This window comes from Sus scrofa, chromosome 2 (assembly GCF_054392235.1).
Source record: "Sus scrofa isolate SSC_HxYL_T2T_F1_AM1 chromosome 2, Sscrofa_HxYL_maternal_Yorkshire_Landrace_v2.0, whole genome shotgun sequence".
Lineage (NCBI taxonomy): Eukaryota > Metazoa > Chordata > Mammalia > Artiodactyla > Suidae > Sus > Sus scrofa.
In genome coordinates, this window is record NC_139384.1 from 29,643,268 (window position 1) to 29,665,252 (window position 21,985).

The 21,985-nt window shown below is 43.2% G+C and overlaps 2 protein-coding genes across 13 annotated transcripts in view; one reads left to right on the plus strand and one right to left on the minus strand.

Moving 5' to 3' along the window:
- The window catches only part of ELF5 (E74 like ETS transcription factor 5), a 29,753-nt gene extending 27,778 nt beyond the window's left edge, over nt 1-1,975 (plus strand). For 2 of the 3 annotated variants that reach the window (XM_021077723.2, XM_005660987.4), the window contains exon 7: nt 309-1,975. In XM_021077723.2, coding sequence (XP_020933382.2) covers nt 309-405 — 97 coding nt within the window. In that variant the 3' untranslated portion in view covers nt 406-1,975. 3 annotated transcript variants of the gene reach the window in all.
- Nucleotides 1,976-8,854: 6,879 nt separating this feature from the next.
- The window catches only part of CAT (catalase), a 40,538-nt gene continuing 27,407 nt past the window's right edge, over nt 8,855-21,985 (minus strand). Inside the window, 5 exon segments of one of the 10 annotated variants that reach the window (NM_214301.2) lie at nt 8,855-9,578; nt 10,167-10,250; nt 11,988-12,095; nt 17,225-17,355; nt 20,173-20,311. In NM_214301.2, the coding sequence (NP_999466.2) occupies nt 9,513-9,578; nt 10,167-10,250; nt 11,988-12,095; nt 17,225-17,355; nt 20,173-20,311 (528 nt within the window). In that variant the 3' untranslated portion in view covers nt 8,855-9,512. 10 annotated transcript variants of the gene reach the window in all.

Sequence of the window (21,985 nt, forward strand, 5' to 3'; positions counted from 1 at the left end):
TTTGTAAATTGGCATGCCATCCTTTTCTTTCTAGGCAGTGTTCACCCCCGGGGATCACTCTGAAGCCAGGCCATGACACACACACACGCACACACACTCTCTCACACACTTTGAACTGAATGTGGCAAGGTTCAGTCCTCAAGATGTCTGGGAAAGGTTTAAGTGTAAGTTGATAAGAGGGCGTGAAAATACCGGGGTAACCGAGGACCCCGCCTTGTCACCTGAGAGGAATGAGGAGAGTGTTTACGTTCTGTTGTTCCCCTGGGGTGCAAACCCTCCCCACATTTCTCTTCTGCTGTCTTTCACAGGTACTACTACAAAACAGGAATTTTGGAACGGGTCGACCGAAGATTAGTGTACAAATTTGGAAAAAATGCACACGGGTGGCAGGAAGACAAGCTATGATCTGCTCCGCCATCGAGCTCATTTTTTGGATTTCTGTCTCTTAAAAAACAAGCAGATTGCAATAGACATTTGAAAGTTGTTTTGTTTTTATTTTTTAATGTGCAAACATGCTGATAAAATTTCTCCCCATCTCAGCTTACATTTGGCTTCAGAATCATTGTTGTCTCCTTGGGGGTGATGGCAGTAACCCTGGAGAAATTCTTTTTTTTTTTTTTAGCCAAGGGAAGGAGGGTGTGACCTTTGGTGGTACCTTGATCAGACTTGACTTCCCTAATCAAGAGCTGCAGAAACACAATTGCCAGTGCCATTGGTGCTGCTCAGAGAAAAAGTTCTTTTTTGTTTTTGTTTTTTGTCTTTTCAGGGCCACTCCCTCAGCATATGGAGGTTCCCAGGCTAGGGGTCAAATCAGAGCTGTACCCCTTGGCCTACACCACAGCCACTGAAAGGCCAGATCGGAGCCTCGTCTGCAACCTATACCACGGCTCGTGGCAACATCAGATCCTTAACCCACTGAGTGAGGCCAGGGATCGAACCTGTGTCCTCATGGATACTAGTCAGTTTCGTTTTCACTGAGCCACGACGGGAACTCCAGGATTCAGTTCCACCATCAGAGACTTATCCCCGGCTCCCATTCCAAAGGCTCAGAAGTTTTCACATATTTAATAGCACCTCACAAAGAAAAAAAAAAAAAAAAGGTGATTAGTTTGTAGTTAATGTAGTCAGAGGGGGTGAGATGTAAGACAAACACTGTAGATTTTAAATCATTAAAGTCAAATTCCATAGGGAGGTTTCTTACTGAGTACAGGAGCTACGCCATCAAGCTGGTACATAATGGGATTCAGTATATATGTTCATAGTAAGTTTCTTAACCAGAACGTCGTTTCAACCCCTCAGCAAAACACCCGTGGCCATCCTTCTGGAGGAACACACTTGAAATCAGGCATGTTCTTGATTCTTGCTGAGTTTATCCCCCCTCTTTTCCTATGGTGGGGGCATCAGAGATGCAAAGCGTTAGTCAACAGATACTTGCATCCATTTCCAATTCACCGCTGTGTCTATGATTCAAGCTGTCGACCCCAGAACATCGTAATTCACGGAGGATTCTGTCTGTGGTCTAAACCTTTCTAGAACTGGGAATGTCCTGACAGCGTGGTAACAGCCAATGAAATTATGAATCTTTTTGGTGTATCTTCCTACCTGATGTGCGTGCAAGCTCTAAGACACATATTTCCTTGACGAATATAGTGATGGTGGATTTATACCAGTGAATGTTCATGGTTGAAAGTCTGCACTGACATTTTCTCATCAGTTGCTGGTAGGTAGGTGAGCCACTAGTGACCTCGACCAGGTGAACTGCCCAGGACCCCAAGTGCCCCAGAGCAGGAAGCTTCACGTGACCCGGCGCTGAGCCAACAAATGCAGACCCGGGGCCTCCATCTTAGCGTTTCACGGCATAAGTGACGTGTTTTTAAAAAATGTGAATGACTGTAAAATAATCTATTTTTGGATGCATGTGTTTTCCAGGTGGATACAGTTTGTAAACAATGTGAATAAAATATTTAACATGTTACACCGTCTCTGTATTGTTCAGTTCAGCCGGGCAGACTCAGCAAAGCATTGACCACCTATAAAACCCTTGGTGACCCTCTGGTTCCGAGCATTTAGGAGATTCCTGGAGAGGCCAAAGATGCCAAAAGGATATGGAGCGATCCTCCCCACAACCTTTCCACCCTAGGACAGGAGTCCCCTCACAAGACGGAACTCATGGTTCACTGGGGTTTACAGATGTTTTTGTTTGATGCACACACACAATTTCTTTTTACTTGTATTTTGAGGTTTTGTTTTGTTTCTTATTATGAATTAGTTGCCGTTTTTGTTTTTGTCTGTTTAGGGCTGCACCTACAGCATGTGGAGATTCCCAGGCTAGGGGTCCAATTGGAGCTTCAGCTGCTGGCCTACACCACAGCCACAGCAGTGGCTGTGTCCGAGCTGCGTCCGAGACCTACACCACAGCTCACGGCAATGCCGGATCCTTAACCCGCTGAGTGAGGCCAGGGATAGAACCCGCAACTTCAGGGTTCCTAGTCGGATTTGTTTCTGCGGCACCACAATGGGAACTCTTAGTTGCCTTATGTAAAAATAAAGAGATTTACAGACAAATTCAGATTGCCAATTTTTTTATAGTTGATTTACAGTGTCCTGTCAATTTCTGCTGTACAGCAAATACATTCATGTATTCATACATAGCTTCAGTGTGTGTGTGTATATATATATATATATATATATATATATATATATATATATACATTCTTTTTCTCGTATTATCTTCTATCATGTTCTATCACAAGTGATTGGATATAATTCCTGGTGCTATACAGCAGGACTTCATTGCTTATCCATTCTTTTTTTTTTTTCTTCTTAGGGCCATACCCAGGTCATATGGAAGTTCCTAGGCTAGTGGTCCAATTGGAGCTGTAGCCGCAGGCCTACACCACAGCCACAGCAACTTGGGATCTGAGGCGTGTCTGCGGCCTACGCCACAGCTCACGGCAATGCCAGGTCCTTAACCCACTGAGCAAGACCAGGGATCGAACCCACAACCTCATAGTTCCTAGTCGGATTCATTAACCACTGAGCCACGATGGGAACTCCTGTTGACTTGTTAATGATGGCCATTCTGACAGGTGCGAGGTGTTATCTCATAGTAGTTTTGATTTGCATTTCTCTAATAATCAGTGATGTTGAGCATTTTTTCATGTGCTTGTTGTCCATCTGCATGTCTTCTTTGGAGAAATGTCTGTTTAGGTCTTTTGCCCATTTTTCGGTTGGGTTGTTGGATTTTTTTTTGCTGTTGAGTTGTATAAGTTGTTTGTATATTTTAGAGATTAGGTTCTTGTCCGTTGCATTGTTTGAAACTATTTTCTCCCATTCTGTAGATTCTCTCTCTCTCTTTTTTAATGGTTTCCTTTGCTGAGAAGCACAGTTAGCTTTGAGTTTAGGGCCCATCTGGATTAACCAGGATGATCCCATCTGAAGATCCTGCAAAAACATTTTTTTCCAAATAAGGTCATCTTCACAGATTCCTGAGATTAGGACATAAACATATTCTTTTGGGGGTCATCATTTAACCCACTATACTCTTTCCAATGTGAGTTTTACTTAAACATATAGCTTCATCAAACAATTCATTAAAGAGCAGAAGGTACAAGGACAGTTTAAAATACCACACTTTAAGCAAACAATAACAAAGCAAAAAACAAAAATAAAAATAATACAAAATTCATTTATCAAATAGTCCAATGAGGGGAAGAGTATTTCCTTTGTAAAAAAATGATCACAATGGGAGTTCCCTTCATGGCTCAGTGGTTAAGGAACCCAACTAGGATCCATGAGGATGCTGGTTCGATCCCTGGCCTTGCTCAGTGGGTTAAGGATCTGGCATTGCCGTGGGCTGTGGTGTAGGTTGCAGACACGGCTTGGATCTGGTGTGCTGTGGCTGTGGTGTAGGCTGGCAGCTATAGCTCTGATTCGACCCCTAGCCTGGGAACTTTTGTTTGCCATGGGTTCAGCCCTAAAAAGAAAATAAATAAATAAATATATAAATAAATGACAATGGCATTTTCCATTGATTGATTAAAATTCTCAAAAACTGAAAAGCCTGCAGGATGTTTGGAATTCACCTCTACTAACCTTTCACATCTTTAAAAGTTCTGAGAAGGATTTTAAAGCCTTCAATTTGTCTTATTGGATCATTTAAAGTGGAATTGGCCCTTTGCCTTTTAGTGATATGAACTAAGAGGCAAAGAAAAAAAGAAAGGAAAAGAAAGTGCAAAGATGTTTTTAAAACTCATTTGTGTAGCAGAGATATGATCCATTCTCCACAAAAGGATAAAATTAATGTGTTTGAAACTGCAATTCTGACATTGAATTTGAAAGGAACACAGTGATCTTTCCATGTTTCTGTAAGCCCAGAATAAGCCCTTCTTTCAAAAGAGCAAGGAATAGACTTTAAAATACCAGAAGTTAGGAGTTTCCATGGTGGCTCAGCAGGTTAAGAACCCAAAACAGTGTCTGTGAGGATGCGGGTTCAACCCCTGGCCTCGCGCAGTGAGTCAAGGATCCTGCGTTGCTGGTGTAGGTGTAGCTGTGGCGTAGGTCGAAGATGAGGCTCAGAACCCACATTGCTGTGGCTGAGGTGTAGACTGGCAGCTGCAGCTCCAATTCGATCCCTAGCCTAGGAACTTCTATATGCTTCAGATGTGACTGTAAAAAGAAAACATTTTAAAAAATAGGAGTTCCTGGCGTGTCGCAGTGGTTAACAAATCCGACTAGGAACCATGAGGTTGCGGGTTTCGGTCCCTGGCCTTGCTCAGTGGGTTAAGGATCCGGCATTGCCGTGAGCTGTGATGTAGGTCGCAGACGCGGCTTGGATCCCGCATTGCTGTGGCTCTGGCGTAGGCCAGTGGCTATAGCTCCGATTCGACCCCTAGCCTGGGAACCTCCATATGCTGTGGGAAGCGGCCCTAGAAAAGGCAAAAAGACAAAATAAAATATAATAAATAGGAGTTCCCGTCATGGCGCAGTGGTTAATGAATCCGACTAGGAACCATGAGGTTGCGGGTTCAGTCCCTGCCCTTGCTCAGTGGGTTAACGATCTGGCGTTGCCGTGAGCTGTGGTGTAGGTTGCAGACGCGGCTCGGACCCTGCGTTGCTGTGGCTCTGGCGTAGGCCGGTGGCTACAGCTCCAATTCGACCCCTAGCCTGGGAACCTCTATGTGCCGTGGGAGCGGCCCAAGAAATGGCAAAAAGACAAAAATAAATAAATAAATAAATAAATAAAAAGACAAAATAAAATAAAATAAAATACCAGAGGTTGACTTTTAGACAGTGGTGTACCAGAAAATAAGTGACAATGCCTTTTAAGAAGGCAAGAATGTGAGAAATGAAAAGGCATAACCACACAAAAACATGTACACCAATGTTCAGAGCGGCATTATTCATAATAGGCAAAAAGAGGACACAAGCCAACTGTCTGTCAACTGATGAATGGATTAAAAAAAAAAAAGACATAGCTCATCCATTTAATGGAGTATTATTTGGCAATAAAAGGAAATGAAGTACTGACACATGATATAACACATAACAATCTTGATAACATTATACTAAGTGAAAGAAGCCAGTCTTAAAAAACAACTGTATGATTCCACTTAAATAAGATATGAAGTGTAGGCAACTCTATAGACAGATCCATGACAGCCAAGGGTTTGCCAGGCAGGATTAAGGTGGGGCAATGGTGAATGGTTGCTAATGGGTACCAGGTCTTTTTACAGATGACAGAAATGTTCTAAAATTTATTGTGGCCTTGATTGCACAACTCTGTGCACACACTAAAAACCACTGAATTGTAACTTTTAAGTGGGTAAATTTTATGGTTTGTGAATTCTATCTCAAAAAAACCTGTTAGGGGAGTTCCCTGGTGGCTCAGCAGTTTAAGGTTCCAGCATTGTCATTCCCGTGGCTCTGGTTACTGCTGTGGTGCTGGTTCTATCCCTGGCCCAGGAAATTCTGCATGCTACCCTCCAGCTCCAGAACTTGTTCATTTTCTGAAACTGAAACTTTACAGCCATTAAATAATTACGCTCCACCTGCCCCTCCCTCAGCCCCTGGCAACTACCATTCTAATGTGTCTTTGCGTATTTGATTATTCTAGGTGCCTCATATAAATGGGTTCATACCATATTTGTCCTCTGTGTCAGACTTATTTCACTTAGCATAATGTCTTCAAGGTTCATGCATGTGGTAGCATAGGCCAGAATTTCCTTCCTTTTTAAGGCTGAGTAATATTCCATGGTCTGGATGTGCATTTTGTTTATCCATTCATCCATCAATGGGTACTTAGATTAATTTCACCTTTTGGCCCTTGTGAATTGTACACCTATCTCTTCAAGCCCCTGCTTCCACTTCTTTGGGGTATATACCCAGAAGTGGGATTGCTGAATGGGACCACTGGATTTTTGTGGCCTGGAAGTCACTGATGACCTTGGCAAGGACAGAAAATAGTGTGGATCACAAATAAAGGCAATTCTCTTAAGTTTTTTTTCAATAAAGGGGAGCAGATTCAAGGGGTCAATAATAAGAGAGGCCTATGAGATCAAGAGAGGATTTGAGCAGCAGATTTGCATGCTAAGAGGAACCAGGTAGAATTCCAGGACAGTCAGGAGGGCTTGGACCAGTGCTTGTAGCGGGGCTAGGCCTCAATATGAACAGAACTCATCTCTGTCAATAGGAAGGAAAGAAGAGCACATGGATGTTGATGCTGGCAGGTGGGAGGATTTTGATGGAGAAAAGGGAAATTTCCCTGTCCTTGATGGAATAGGAGCAGAGGGAGAGTTTACTGAGGAAGGAAAAATAGGTTTCCAGGAAGTGCTGAGGGTCCACTTGAGTTTGTTGTCAAATTTTACAAGCCCAGCCAGCGGGGCTGTGTTTTGCTCCAGCCAGACATTTCCAGAGTAAGAAGTGACAAAGTGAGAGCCTGGGTTCTGGAGCGGTTATCATTTTGAACTATGAAATCTAACCAGAATAAGCAGGGAAGTAAGGACGTGAAGAGGACAATGACCAGTGAAGTTTCTAGTGGTGTTGAAGAACTGATGGAAGGAGAAGTCTACAGGAAATTAGGCTATGTTCACACACACACACACACACACACACAGGCTTCGTGGGTAACAGTACATGTCCTTGCCCTTTGACTTAAGTGCTGCCTAAGTGCCCATCAATAGATGAATGGATTTAAAAGATGTGCTATATAATGGAATATTAGCCATAAAAAAGAATGAAATCTTGCCATCTGCAAAGTAGGATGGACCTAAAGGGTATTATGCTCAGTAAAATAAGTTAAAGACAAATTCTGTATGATTTCACTTATATGTGGCATCTATAAAACAAAATAAATGAACAAACATAACAAAGTTGCCACAGGAAAGGGTGGGGGGGGGGAATAGATGAGGGATATTAATTAAGATGTACAAATTCCCAGTTGCAAAATAAATGAGTCATAGGTATGAGATGTACCGTGTGAGGAATACAATCAGTAACTATGTAATATCTTTGCACGGGGACATATCATAACTGATTTATCGTCATGATCATTTTGAAATGCACTGAAATACTGAATCACTAGGTTGTGTAACAGGAGCATAGTATACTTCATCAATAATCAAAGTCATAGAAAAAGAGATCAGATGTGTAGTTACTATCAGGTGGGGGACAGAGGGAAGGGGACTTAGAGAAAGGCAGTCAAAAGGTCCAAACTTGTAGTTACAAGATAAACAAGTACTAGAAATGGAAGGTACAACATGATAAATATAATTAACACTGCTCTTAAGTTATAACACATGAAAATCATTAGGAGGAAATGCTAAGAGATCTTATCACAAGAAGAAAATTTTTTTCTTTTTGTCTTTTTTTAGGGCCACACCCATGGGATATGGAGGTTCCCAGGCTAGGAGTTGATCAGAGCTGTAGCCGCCAGCCTAAGCCACAGCCACAGCCACAGCCACACAAGATCCGAGCTGCATATGCAACCTACACCACAGCTCACAGAACACTGGATCCTTAACCCACTGAGCAAGGCCAGGGATTGACCCTGCGTCCTCACAGGTACTAGTCAGGTTCGTTACCACTGAGCCACCGCGGGAACTCCAGAAAATGATTTTCTGTTTCTTTAATGCTGTATCTGTATGAGATGATGAATGTTCACTAAACGCACTGTGATAACACTTCATGATGTGAGTTCAATCATTATACTGTATGCCTTAAACCTATACAGTGCTGTATGTCAATTGTAACTCAGTAAAACTGGGAAGAAAAAACTGAAAACTAAAATTTTAAAAATTAAAACTCATTATCAGATAACGAAGTAAGCTAAGGAACAAGAGATCCAAGTAATTTTCAAGTAATTTTCCAAGTAATTTTCAAAGCAGCACAATGTGCTGCTTTCCCAATAGAATAACGGTCTGGTCCCCTGTGTCTCAGAGGCTGTGCCTAAAGGCTATCGGTTTAAGCAAAGCGCATACTAGTGAAGCTGGATTTTTTGCTCTTTTTAGGGCCACACCCGCAGCATATGGAAGTTCCCAGACTAGGGGTCAAATCAGAGCTGCAGCTGCCAGCCTACACCACAGCCACAGCAACGCTAGATCTGAGCTGCGTCTGCGACCTACACCACAACTCACGGTAACGCTGGATCCCTGACCCACTGAGCAAAGCCAGAGATTGAACCCACATCCTCATGGATACTAGTTGGGTTTATTCCCGCTGTGCCACAACGGGAACTCCCAAAGTTGGCATTTTTAATTTTAAGGGTAAGCATTTGGTAACATAGGATATTTAAATTAAGTATCTTAAGACATTCCAAGTTAGACATGGAGCCTAAATAAATCAAATACCAGTCTTCTATTTTTAAGTGCAGATTATTTTATTGTAAAAATGTAAGCAATTACAAATCAGTCTGTTGCAAAAATCAATGCTGTATTAGCATAAATGTAATTCCCAGTTTTAAAAAATCTCATCAGTTCCAAGCAGGATTAAACATTAAGTCATGATGGTACTGAAGTTATTTTCAAAAGACCCCAAAGCATTAGGTATATTTTTCCTATATGGAACTTGGAAAAATCAAAATTTCTGAGTGGATTATTTTCATCTTTTCTTCTTATATAATTATGGCCATATTTTTATATAATAGTTCACGAGATGATAATGTAAAGATATTCATTTTGCCAAGGTTTTTTCTTATCAAATAAAATCATATATCTGCTAGAAATTTTCACTCTGGTTGTTTTAAGTGAATAATCAACTGTCAAAGGCAAATACACATTCCCTTTAAATGACTGTTCAGCCCTAACCTTCACTTACCCCTAGGAAAGTAGCATTCAAAGCCATTATTGCATTATTTGCTACAGAAACCTGGATTATCATTTTACAGACAGAAGCTTGCATTTGCATGTCTAGCACAGGAGAATCTTGCATCCAGTGACGAATGGGTATGTGTGTGAATTCCATGTTTTGCTTCAGAGGCAGACGGCAACTTGGTGCAGGATCAGGGCCCCCGACCCTCACAGGTTAGCTTTCTCCCTTGCAGCCAAGTGAGATCCAGCCTGCACATAGGTGTGAACTGCATTCTGTTTCAAAAAAACAAGACCAGCAGGTTAATTAACTCACTCGACAGCAGCAACTTGGTATTTATCTTAGCTTTAATTTGTGCTCCGATGAAAGTAACCATTCAAAATGTGTTCACCTTAAACTGTCTTATCCTGCCCAGGGCTAAAATGAAGAGTGTGTGTTCTTTCTATCTGTTTCAAACGAGATTCTGAACAGTGGCTTAAGAATTGGAAGAGGAGTTCCCGTCGTGGTGCAGTGGTTAATGAATCTGACTGGGAACTATGAGGTTGCGGGTTGGGTCCCTGCCCTTGCTCAGTGGGTTAACGATCCGGAGTTGCCCTGAGCTGTGGTGTAGGTTGCAGACATGGCTCGGATCCCGCGTTGCTGTGGCTCTAGTGTAGGCCAGTGGCTACAGCTCCGATTGGACCCCTAGCCTGGGAACCTCCATATGCCGCGGGAGCGGCCCAAGAAATAGCAAAAAGACAAAAAAAAAAAAAAAAAAAAAAGAATTGGAAGAGTTGTCCCTGAAGAGAATCAACATAACAGGAAGCCCAGTGTGCGGATCCAGACATGCCTTCCCCGGCACAGCTGAGCTGCTCAGGGCTCACCTTTGGTTTCTCAGCATTGTATTTGTCCAGAAGAGCCTGAATGCGGGCCCCATAGTCCGGATGGACGTCACTGAAGTTCTTGACCTGAAACCAAATGAAAATATTGTAAACATCCCCCCAGCCCCCTCCTAGGCCAGTCCCCAGGGTCTGCTTCACAGCGGTCACTCCACAGGTACAGAAGGACACTTCCACCGAACACAGAGCCACAGGATTTACCAATGGAGTAAAGACGTGCAGGGTCTGGAGAAAACCCGGACATATCTTGGCTGGGCGACCTTGGAGAAGCCGTTCAGCAGAGCTTCAATATCCACTCCCCATAAAATAAGTGAGATAATTCAACCTGTCTCATACTGTCCGATATCCACCCTCCATAAACATGAGACCGTTAAATCCACCTCAAAGAGTATTGTGAGAAAAACACCTTATGAGGTGAGCTGTACGGATGGCATATAAAGAGCCAACCTCAGAGTAACTCAACAAATTTTAGTGATTTGTATTAAGAAACACGCCCAGATACTGCCTGAATTTAAAGTGAGCAATCAAACACTGGCCCCTGCTGGGTAACCTCACATACTTTTATTTCCTGTCTCTTCTGGGGCCACACCAGCAGCACATGGAGATTCCCAGGCTAGGGGTCTAATCGGAGCTGTAGCTGCTGGCGACAGCCACAGCCACAGCAATGCCAGAGCCAAGCCGCATCTGCAACTTACACCACAGCTCCTGGTAACGCCGGATCCTTAACCCACTGAGCGAGGCCAGGGATCGAACCCGCAGCCTCATGGTTCCTACTTGGATCCGTTTCCACTGTGCCATAGAGGGACCTCCCAACTTCACATACTTTAAGCAAGAATTCCTGACCAAGCAGACAGCAGGAGGTGAGTCATCAAGAATCTGCAGGAGGCCTTGCAACCACAGTACATGTGAGAGGATAAGAAGGTCAAGGGTTTGAGCCCAGTTCTGCTACTTACAAACTGTCTTATTCTCATCAAAGACGAAAAAAATCCGCCCCATCTACCTCGCAGTGCAACAGTCAGGCTCTCTGCCCAAGACAGCAAGAAGTACAAGTGGGCACCTGCCATACACACACTCGTGAAAGACAGTTAGAGACACAGAATTTTGCCTGCTGGAATTTTGCCTGCTGGTACTTGTCTCCAGGCCTCAGAACTCATCCCAGCAGCTACCTCTCTGATCAAAGCAGCAACCAAGACACAAGGAAATAGCTGGTCCCTAAGTTTACAAGAGGCAGACTCCTGTGGCAGGTCTGAAGACCACTGTGAGTACAAAGCACAATGAGCTACCATCAGAAATCCCCTGGCACCTCAGCACAAAAGGTCAGCATGAGTTTTGGAAGCAGCTTAGCCCTTTTCCCAGAAAACGTGCACGTTTCTAGTTGCTTCTGAAGGAGGGTCAGGTATTGTAACATAAAAGGTCAGGCAGACCTCAAACCATAAAAATTATTTCTTATTATCTCAAATCTAAGCAAAATTGTGGCAGGACTCACATTTTGATATTGGACAATATTGTCCTACATAGAATTTGACGGCAGTCGAATTGAACAGCATAGAAGACAACGGACCCTAAACGCCACTAAATTACCACATATTAGACCAAACTAAGGGTCAATGGCTATGGCATATCCACTGGAGATAGAACACAGAGAGGAAAGAATCAAAGGTTGATTGAGGATTCATACTAATTTTTTAAGTCTGTTAGGCTCAAGTAAAAAAAATGACATTTTCCCTTTGCAGGGTTCTCTCACATAGCTGCATTCTCTTCTCCTGCCAGCAGGTGCCACCCTTTAGCTGACAGAGTAGCACTCACCGCTTTCTTCTGGATGAACAGTTGTGCGTCTTTCAGATGACCCGCAATGTTCTCACACAGGCGTTTCCTCTCCTCCTCATTCAGTACGTTCAAATAGAAAGTCCGCACCTGTTCAATAAAAATGGGCACAGTGCAGAGAATCAAATAACCACTTCATCACAAACAAAACTCACCCCAAATGTCACTTTTGAAAGAGAGATGTGAGATTTCTTGTTGGTATAACAAGAATGAATAATTTAAAATGACAGTTGAAACTGTCACATGTTGAGTTCCTTACTTTTCGTTTTATTTCATTTTAAGTAAAACAGGGAGATGATAGCTCAAAACTTCTTTTTAGTAATGTTCTTTGTGGTCACAGCTTATGAATCTCTTATAAATAGAAGGTCGTGCACCTACAATTAAAAGTGCCACCACACCTTACTACGGACAAGTGGAGAATGTGCAGGCTGTCATCAGATGTAAGCTCAGCACAGTACGACCTTTGTTCAGTTCACCCAGAACCAAAGAGGAAAACACCCTAATTCATTAAATAGGTCAGAAGCCAAGTTTTCTTGGAGAAGACAGATGTTAATGGTATTTTGCTTAGATTATTGGGTTTACCTCTAAATGAATATCCATAGGTTAAAGTGAAAAATAAAAGCTCAGGAGTTCCCATCGTGGCACAGCGGAAACGAATCCAACTAGGAACCACAAGGTTGCGGGTTCGATCCCTGGCTTCGCTCAGTGGGTTCAGGATCCGGTATTGCCGAGAGCTGTGGTGTAGGTCACAGATGCAGCTCAGATCTGGCATGGCTGTGGCTGTGGCATAGGCCAGCAGCTACAGCTCCGATTAGACCCCTAGCCTGGGAACCTCCATGTGCTATGGGTGTGGCCCTAAAAGGACAAGAAAATTAAAAATAAAGAAAATAAAAATAAAAGCTCAGTACTAGGTATATGCATCCTAAGAGCCTCTGCTCAATTCTGAAACCAATCATTTCTAAGTTATGAACTATGATTTTATTCTAATATTTCATTCATTTATTCATTGATTCATTATTTTATACTTATCATGCACCTATAATGCACCAGGCATTACCCTATGTACTGCTGTTCTATCAATGTTTATAAAGTCCAAAAATATACAAAGTAGCAAATTCATAAAATATCAAATATTCATAGCTTTTCTAAGTTATCAAATATCAGACCTCAACCCTAGCTTCAGCATTCACCACTGTTCAGAAAAAGGCAGCTTGAAACTTTGAAGTCAAACTAAAGGAGTATCCACAAAGATCTGACTTGCATTTTCTCACGTCTGGCTAACAACCACCACCTACACACAGCTCACCGGCTCACTACAGGAGAGCATGGGCTCCACTGACGGGGCAGCTGTTCCATTTTATTAACCAGATAACGATTCTGCGTCGCTTTACCTGCTCCAACACTTTAACCACAGAGCTTTAAGAGTGGGGCCAAATTCCTCTTAAAGGAAAAGCCACATTTTTACTAGTCTATACAAGTAAGAGAATGATTTTTTTTTTTTCTTTTTAAGTGTAACATGCCTACAGTAAAGAATACCAAACATAAGTGTTAAGGTCAATGACTTCAGTGAACACAAGTGTGTCACAACCACCCAGATCAAGACAGAAAACGCTCAGCTCAGAAATCACCTGCAATATCCCTCCTCAGTCATTACCCCCCTTTCTCCAGTGGCCTTCCCGAGGGCAACTTTTTTTACTTCTAATATTCTGTGTTTTCGCTCTTTTTGAAATGTACACAAGTGGGATCATACAGGCTATATGCTTGATCTTTTGCTCAATGTCATACTTGGAAGATTCATCTCGGTTACTGCTTGTCTGCATACTTCGTGAATTTTCATTGCTCCACAACTGTGGGAATATACTAAGGCTTTTTTATCCAAGCTTGGTTGATGAACACTTGGGTGATGTGAATGAACCGTGTTGTATATGTCTTCTGATGCTCACAGGTACACATTTCTACTGGGAATCTACATAGGAATGCACTTACTAGGTCCAAAGACATGTGTGTGTTCAGTTTTGAATATTGACAAGCTGTTCTCTGAAACATCTGAACCAATTTATACTCACGTTGGAGCTGTTTCTTGTTCTCACAGTATCTGGTACACAGCCTTTTTCATTTTAGTCATTCTGATGCGTACATAGTGGTATCTGTTTATTCTGCATATCCCTGGTGACTAGTAAAATAAACCACCTTCCTGCATGCTTTTCAGTCATTTGAACACCCTCTTTTGTGAAGTGTCTATTCAAGTCTCTTGTCCCTTTTTCTATTTATTTGCCTTTTTCTTATTACTCTGTAGGAGTTCCTGACATGGACTGTATGTACATGAGTTGTTTGTTAGAGGAACTGCAAATATATTCTCCCACCCTGTGGCTTGCCTCCTCAATCTCTAAACAGTTTCTCATAATGAAGAAAAATTCTTTTTTTCCTCTCTTCATGAGCTGGTCTTGATAATATCTATGGCCCTATCTGCCAATTCAGTAATCCTCTCTTTGGCTATATTTAATCTTCTTTTAAACTCATTTACTAATGCTTAATGTTAGTTGTTGAATTTTCCAGTTTAGTATGTCCATTCACTGTTTTTTTTTAATTTATTTTCCATTTTTTTAATTACTCAATGAATTTTATTATATTTATAGTTGTACAATGATCATCACAACCAAATTTTATAGCATTTCCACCCCAAGGTCCATTCACTGTTTTTATAGATTAAAGTTCTCTTATTAAATTCGCCATGTTGTCATCTATTTGCTATTTTCCTGAACATATTATTTGCAGTTATTTTATTTATTTATTTATTTATTTATTTACTTTTATTTTTATTTTTTTTGTCTTTTTGCCATTTCTTGGGCCGCTCCCGTGGCACATGGAGGTTCCCAGGCTAGGGGTCTAATCGGAGCTGTAGCCACCGGCCTACATCAGAGCCACAGCAACTCGGGATCCGAGCCGCGTCTGCAACCTACACCACAGCTCACGGCAACGCCGGATCCTTAACCCACTGAGCAAGGGCAGGGACCGAACCCGCAACCTCATGGTTCCTAGTCAGATTCGTTAACCACTGCGCCACGACGGGAACTCCTATTTGCAGTTATTTTAAAACCTATATTTGACAATTCCATTATCTGAAGCTCCAGTAGGTTTGTTTCTATTGCCAGGTTTTTTCTCCCTCTTGGTTTTCAGTTGTAAGGTCTCAGGTCTTGAGTATGCTTGCTGACTTATTACCGACTGCCAGGTATTTGCATATGAAAACACGGAGAGATAATCTGAGGTTCTATTTTCCTCCAAAGGCTTATGTTTGCTTCTGGCAGATAGTTAGGATAAAGGGAGATCACCTTAACCCAGCCTGAGACTGAGCTGGTGTAAAACTGGGCTTTAATTTTTGCAGCTTTGCCCTTATTTCTAGGCATGGCCCTTCAGGGATCCAACGCATGCCTGGGATGTTAACCAGAGGCCCTCTTTCTTAGCAGGCCTTGAACCCCAATTTTTATCCCTCCAGACCCATGAAAACGCTATAAACTCTGCTCAGTATCTTGGCCAAGACTTACAAAGTAATAAATGCCTCATGAGAAAAGAAGAATAAATATCAAGCTCACATCTCTGCACTTCTTTTCTGTCCAAAATCTTGGCCCCTCTAATTCTTAATGCTTTTACAATTCTCCAAAGCCTTTAAACAGATGCTTTTTGGATTTTTATCTTGCTTTCCAATGTTCCTCATGAGAGGATAGATCTGATACGCAAACTAGTCTGTCATAAACCAGAAGCAGAAGACCAAGTGAATCATTTTTAAGAGTATAAATCTGGATCTTCTTATTTATATTGCATGTTACTCTTAGAGTTATAGGATTATGCTATGAACCTACAAGCAGTAACATGAGTGATTAAAAACTTGACTTCGATATAATGATAAGAAAATCTCTCAAAATAAGAATGATCATATGACAAATGTTAATGTGTATGCAACAACCTCTAAATTCATTGTGGCAGAAGTTGTACTAGCTAGTTTAAAACTGGAGTAGACTTCATGCAGGCAAAAGTCTCTGAGAAGCAGGGACAGTACTGTAATATACTCGGTATCATCTGCATCACCAAGAATGAGGCAATTATTATAAAAGGCTTTAAGCAGACATTTAATTTCATTTAAATATGGCTTATATACTATAATAATCTTGTTTATATATAGGTATACACATAAATGCCTTTCAAATGGATATTTTCACAGTGAACTCATTCATATACTTACGTATATTTTATTTGGAACACACATTTACAAACGAAGAAACGAGAATAGGTCCTATTCTGATTTAATGTTTCACAACTACTCAAGCAGAGCTCTAAGACAACTATACTTTTTAACTTTGTCCTTTTCCTGTGGGTGGTATAAGCTGCCCTGGACACATTAGTCAGGTGACTACTCTTCAAAGTCAAAGGCCCCTTCCATTGCATTTACTAAAAGAACAGTGCCGGGGCAGCTACAGGTGATGAGAAACAGGGTGTGCACTTGACCCCAGGCAGTTAACTGGAGGCTGGTCAAACGCTACTGATGCAACCTATTGTGACACGATGGGTTGACTAAATCCCATTTCCTCTCTCCAGAATCTGATATAGAAGTATTGACAGAAGGAGTAAAATAGGGTCCAAAAAAAAAAAAAAAGTAATACAGGGAGAAAGAAGCCATAAAGAAGAGTTAGGTTATGGTCATAGCAAAGCCACAGCAAGCTCTGAAGCACAGAGGAGGAAAATAGGGGAGGACCCAGTAAGAATGAGCAGTTAGTACAGAAAAGCATCAGCAGACAGATGACCAGCGGCAGAATCACCTGGATGGTGCCCAGCAGTGGAAACTCCTGCACCATTCATGGCTACTGAGGCTCCTAAAGCTTTTGTGAATCCAGTTCTAGTCCCTTAAATCAGGACTGTCCCTCTCAGATTCGTAGATGCGGCTCTACTTGCCCATGTCTTAGATTTCCGTGAGATCACGACTTCCCCAAGGGCTCCCGCTTATGTCCCTTCAATAAAATTTGGAGGAACTGAAATGAGTCTCCTTACTTTGTACTAAAAAAGCAGTTACTCTTCAACTCCATCTAATATAAGGGCTGATATATGAACAGAGATGTTGTCCCTGAATTCAATGTAAGACACGTTTGGCACGTTAAAGGGGGAATACAGGCAGGCGTTGGCAGGAAAAATGACCAAGCGACGCTCACGGCAGACAGAGGAGCCTTTACCTGGGTGACATTATCTTCGTTGGCACTGTTGAAGCGCTGCACGTCCCCAGAATAGCGGGTACAATGTTCCAAGGCCGAATGCGTCTGTTCGGGAGCACTAAAGCTGTTGGGGTAGTAATTTGGAGCCCCACCTTTAAAGGAAAACCACACAGATTCACTTGGGGAGATGAAAAGTGAAGCAAGTCAGCAAACAGTCAATGAAATAAGAAATAAATTCAAATGGCAATTATATATATATATATGTACACACACACATGCACACAATACACCTGCTATGCACATTTCTTTTTTCTTTTTTTTCTTTTTTTGTCTTTTTGCCTTTTCTAGGGCTGCTTCCCCAGCATATGGAAGTTTCCAGGCTAGGAGTCTAATCGGAGCTGTATCCGCCAACCCACACCAGAGCCACAGCAACGCCAGATCTGAGCCTCATCTGCGGCTTATACCACAGCTCATGGCAACGCCAGATCCTTAACCCACTGAGCAAGGCTGGGGATCGAACCTGCAACCTCATGGTTCCTAGTCAGATTCATTAACCACTGCGCCACGACGGGAACTCCTGCACATATTTTTTACCTTTTTTTTTTTTTTTTTTTTGTCTTTGTTGTTGTTGTTGTTGTTGTTGCTATTTCTTGGGCCGCTCCCTCGGCATATGGAGGTTCCCAGGCTAGGGGTCGAATCGGAGCTGTAGCCACCGGCCTACGCCAGAGCCACAGCAACATGGGATCCGAGCCGCATCTGCAACCTACACCACAGCTCACGGCAACGCCGGATCCTTAACCCACTGAGCAAGGGGCAGGGACCGAACCCGCAACCTCGTGGTTCCTAGTCGGATTCGTTAACCACTGCGCCACGACGGGAACTCCTGCACATATTTTTTAATGGGCCATAGTTCGCTATAGGCAGCTCTCAGATTCTTAGATAACACCGCCATCTGCTAAATGCTCACATAGCTCTCACACTGCAGAAATTCCTGGGCCAGGGATGGAACTGCACCACAGTAGTGACCCAAGCCACAACAGTGACAATGCCAGATCCTTAACGGTTAGGCCACCAGGGAACTCAAAGTCCCTTTAGATACTTCAGATGGCCTCCTCTCTATAGGTTTCTGTGCTGCCAGTACAAACATATGCATAAAGGTTTGGGTTCGCCCCCCATAAAAGATGAGACTCAAAGACACATTTCAAATTGGAGGGTTTCAGAGTTCCCATCGTGGCGCAGTGGTTAACGAATCCGACTAGGAACCATGAGGTTGCGGGTTCGATCCCTGGCCTTGCTCAGTGGGTTAAGGATCCAGTGTTGCCATGACCTGTGGTGTAGGTTGCAGACGCTGCTCGGATCTGCCGTGACTGTGGTGTAGGCCAGCGGCTACAGCTCCGATTAGACCCCTAGCCTGGGAACCTCCATATGCCGCAGGAGTGGCCCAAGAAATGGTAAAAAGACAAAAACAAACAAACAAAAAAAACACCCCACACCCCATAACCCTATAAACCACAGACCGTGGATATATTGCAACCACCTAATATCATCAGTTAGTGATCGTGTAAACTTATTTCTCTTCTCCCTTCTCTTCTTTCCCTTATGTTTTCCAAGCTTCCTTTAGGGTACATGTATTATTTTTTAATCACAGAAAAATAAACTTTGTTTGAAATAGATATCAATGGCTCTAAACAAAAATCATCATTAAAATCTCTGAAGGGATGATGCGTCCTAAATAGAAAAAGAAAAAAGAAGACTTAGGAGTTGCTGCTGTGGCACAATAGGAACAGTGGTGTCTCTGTGGTGCCAGGACGCAGGTTCAATTTCCTGCCCAGCACAGTGGGTTAAAGAATCCTGCATTGCTGCAGCTGGGGCATAGAGGCGCAGGTCACAACCGTGGCTTGGATCTGATCCCTGGCCCTGGGGACTCCATATGCCATGGAGTAGCCAAAAAAGAAAAAAAGAAAGAAAACCAAGATTTATATTAAACTGTGCTGGAGTTCCCGTTGTGGCTCAGTGGGAACAAGCCTGACTAGTATCCATGAGGACGTGGGTTCGATCCCTGGACTCACTCAGTGGGTCAAAAGGATCTGGTGTTGCCGTGAGCTGTAGTATAGGTTGCAGATACGGCTCAGATCCTACGTTACTGTGGCTGTGGCTGCAGGCCAGCAGCTGTAGCTCCAATTCCACCCCTAGCCTGGGAACTTCCATGTCAAGGATGCAGTCCTAAAAAGACAAAAAAATAAAAAAGTATATTAAACTGTGGAATACCAAAGGGAAAAAACCACTAGTCAAGCATTCTCTAATTAATCAGAAACAGAGGCTGTTTGAACATGGCACCAAAAAGAGTAGTTAGAAGAAAAAAATCATAAATTTGATAAACGAGCTCCCCAAAACAACGTGCGATGGAGTCTTATCTCAGTAGTTTATTTAAATCAAAAAGCAGTGGGCGAGGATCCCATGATTTACCGTTTCTCTCTCATTCTAACCCACCCCTCCCCCTACAATCTAGCCAGACTTGCTTCTCCGGGGCCCCAGCAACAGGCAAAGAGAAACAAAAGACACGAACTCTTGGCATTTGCACATCCCAGAGGCTAAGTCCTGGTGGCTTCAGAGTGATTTCAGGTACTGTCCACTCTGTGAAGAGTCTTTAAACCTGGTTCCCTAAGTCGGCTGATACTGAGTCAGTATGAAAAAGACCTTTATCCCTGCCTTTCACTGTCAGATGCACAGCGAGTAGAATCTGAGGGGGGAACTCTCAGTAGAACGTGTCAAAGAGACAAAGGCATGGAGAGTCTGCAGGCAGTTTAACCCTTCACTGCTGGGCCGAAAGTAAGCGGTGGGCAGGAGCGCCTGTGGGGGCTCCAAAGAGCAGGGGGTCCCATGGGGCAGCCTGAGACCCCCTCCTGCCCCCCCGCCCTGCCCAGCAGCGCCCTCTGCACCCCCAGGGTGAGCCAAGGTCTCGGGCCTACCTTGATTGTCCTGAAAGCACATGGGGCCATCACGCTGGTAGTTGGCCACCCTAGCACGGAAGGGACAGTTCACAGGTATCTGAAGATAGTTGGGCCCCAGGCGGTGGCGGTGAGTGTCAGGATAGGCAAATAGGCGGCCCTGTGGTTATAAACGAAATAGACGTTGGCTGTGCCCAGTAACGAATAAAAAAGGACTGGTCCATAAACTCACGGTCAAGTTTCAAGCGCAAAGCACAGCAAAAACCCTGCCTGTCCCCGCCAGTAAAGAGCAGTCTCTTCCCTCTCCTGAAATGAGTTCTCTTTAACTGAACAGTCCTTAATCTTCCACTCCAGGGGTCCAAACAGCCACACATCTTCACATCTGTTCTAGACAATCACTTTTTTTTTTTCCCTTCAAATAACAAGTTAGTACCCAGGCTTGTCTTGTTTCCTATTCCCAAGGCCATATTACATTGTAAAAGAAATTTGCTAGATGCCAACTGACCGGAATCATGAACAAATTCCACGCCTCCCCATTCTCACTCCAGGGGAGGGGGTCACTCGCTTGCTCTTAGCAGGAAGAAGTAGAGTTGACAAAACCACTTGTACAGGTGTAGGTCGCAGACACGGCTCAGATCTGCGTTGCTGTGGCTCTGGCATAGGCTGGCAGCTATAGCTCCGATTCGACCCCTAGCCTGGGAACCTCCATATGCTGCGGGAGCGGCCCAAGAAATGGCAAAAAGACAAACAAACAAACAAACAAACAAAAAACCACTTGTACAGGAAATTATTCAAAAAAGCCCCCCTACATGTTGCAGTCTGGTTTAGCTCAGATACACTCTGAGCTCTGAGACTTTCCAGGTAAAAACAAAGTACTGCCCCAAGAAAGCCACGGTGCAAAAAGATGGCCCACAAGGCCACAAGGTCCTGAAGCAAAGATTAAATCACACATGAACCAAAGCAGGAGGTTTTGTCATTTCTTTCAGTTAGGGCTGAAACAGAAAGTTGTATGATGACCTCCACATCAGTCGTAGTATCCAATTAGGTTCATATTCTCATTAGGCAAAGCTCAACCCTAAGGCAACTGAGAACACTGGCCATGACTGTACAAGTACGACCACCTGGACAGGCATTAGCTCCCATTCGTGGAATTTCCAAAGTCCTCCTGACTGGCTCGCCCCTTCCAATCCCTTCTCCATCATCACCCTACATGTTCCTGCCAAAGAATCTTCCTAAGGTCCCACACGGATTCTATGACTTAGCTACTCAGAAAACCTTGAACAATGCCTCACTGGTCAGCAAATGGCGACATAAGTGCGACAGTCCTTCTCTTTTATACGGCTCCTGGCAAGCTCCCTGGCATCAGATCTCACAGAGGAAGGACCTAAGAAGTGGGAAAAACTAGGCTACGCACCAATATCCTCCCTGAATCAACTAAAGCTCTTTCAAACCCTTTTTAAACTCACTTAAGGAGTTCCTGTCATGGCTCAGTGGTTAACACACCTGAATAGGATCTATGAGGATGTGAGTTCAATTCCTGGCCTTGCTCAGTGGGTTAAGAATTTGGCGTTGCCATGAGCTGTGGTGCAGGTTGCAGACACAGCTTGGATCCCTTGTGGCTGTGGCGGTGGCGTAGGCTGGTGGCTATACCTCCGATTCGACCCCTAGCCTGGGAATCTCAATATGCCGTGGGTACAGCCCTAAAAAGACGAAATAAATAAACTCACTTTAAAAACAAAAAAACTAAAGACAGCAAGTGAAATTTAAATAGGTTTGCTGAATCCAGAAATAATACTGACAGAAATGATCTGATTTCCACATATCATCCTTTTCC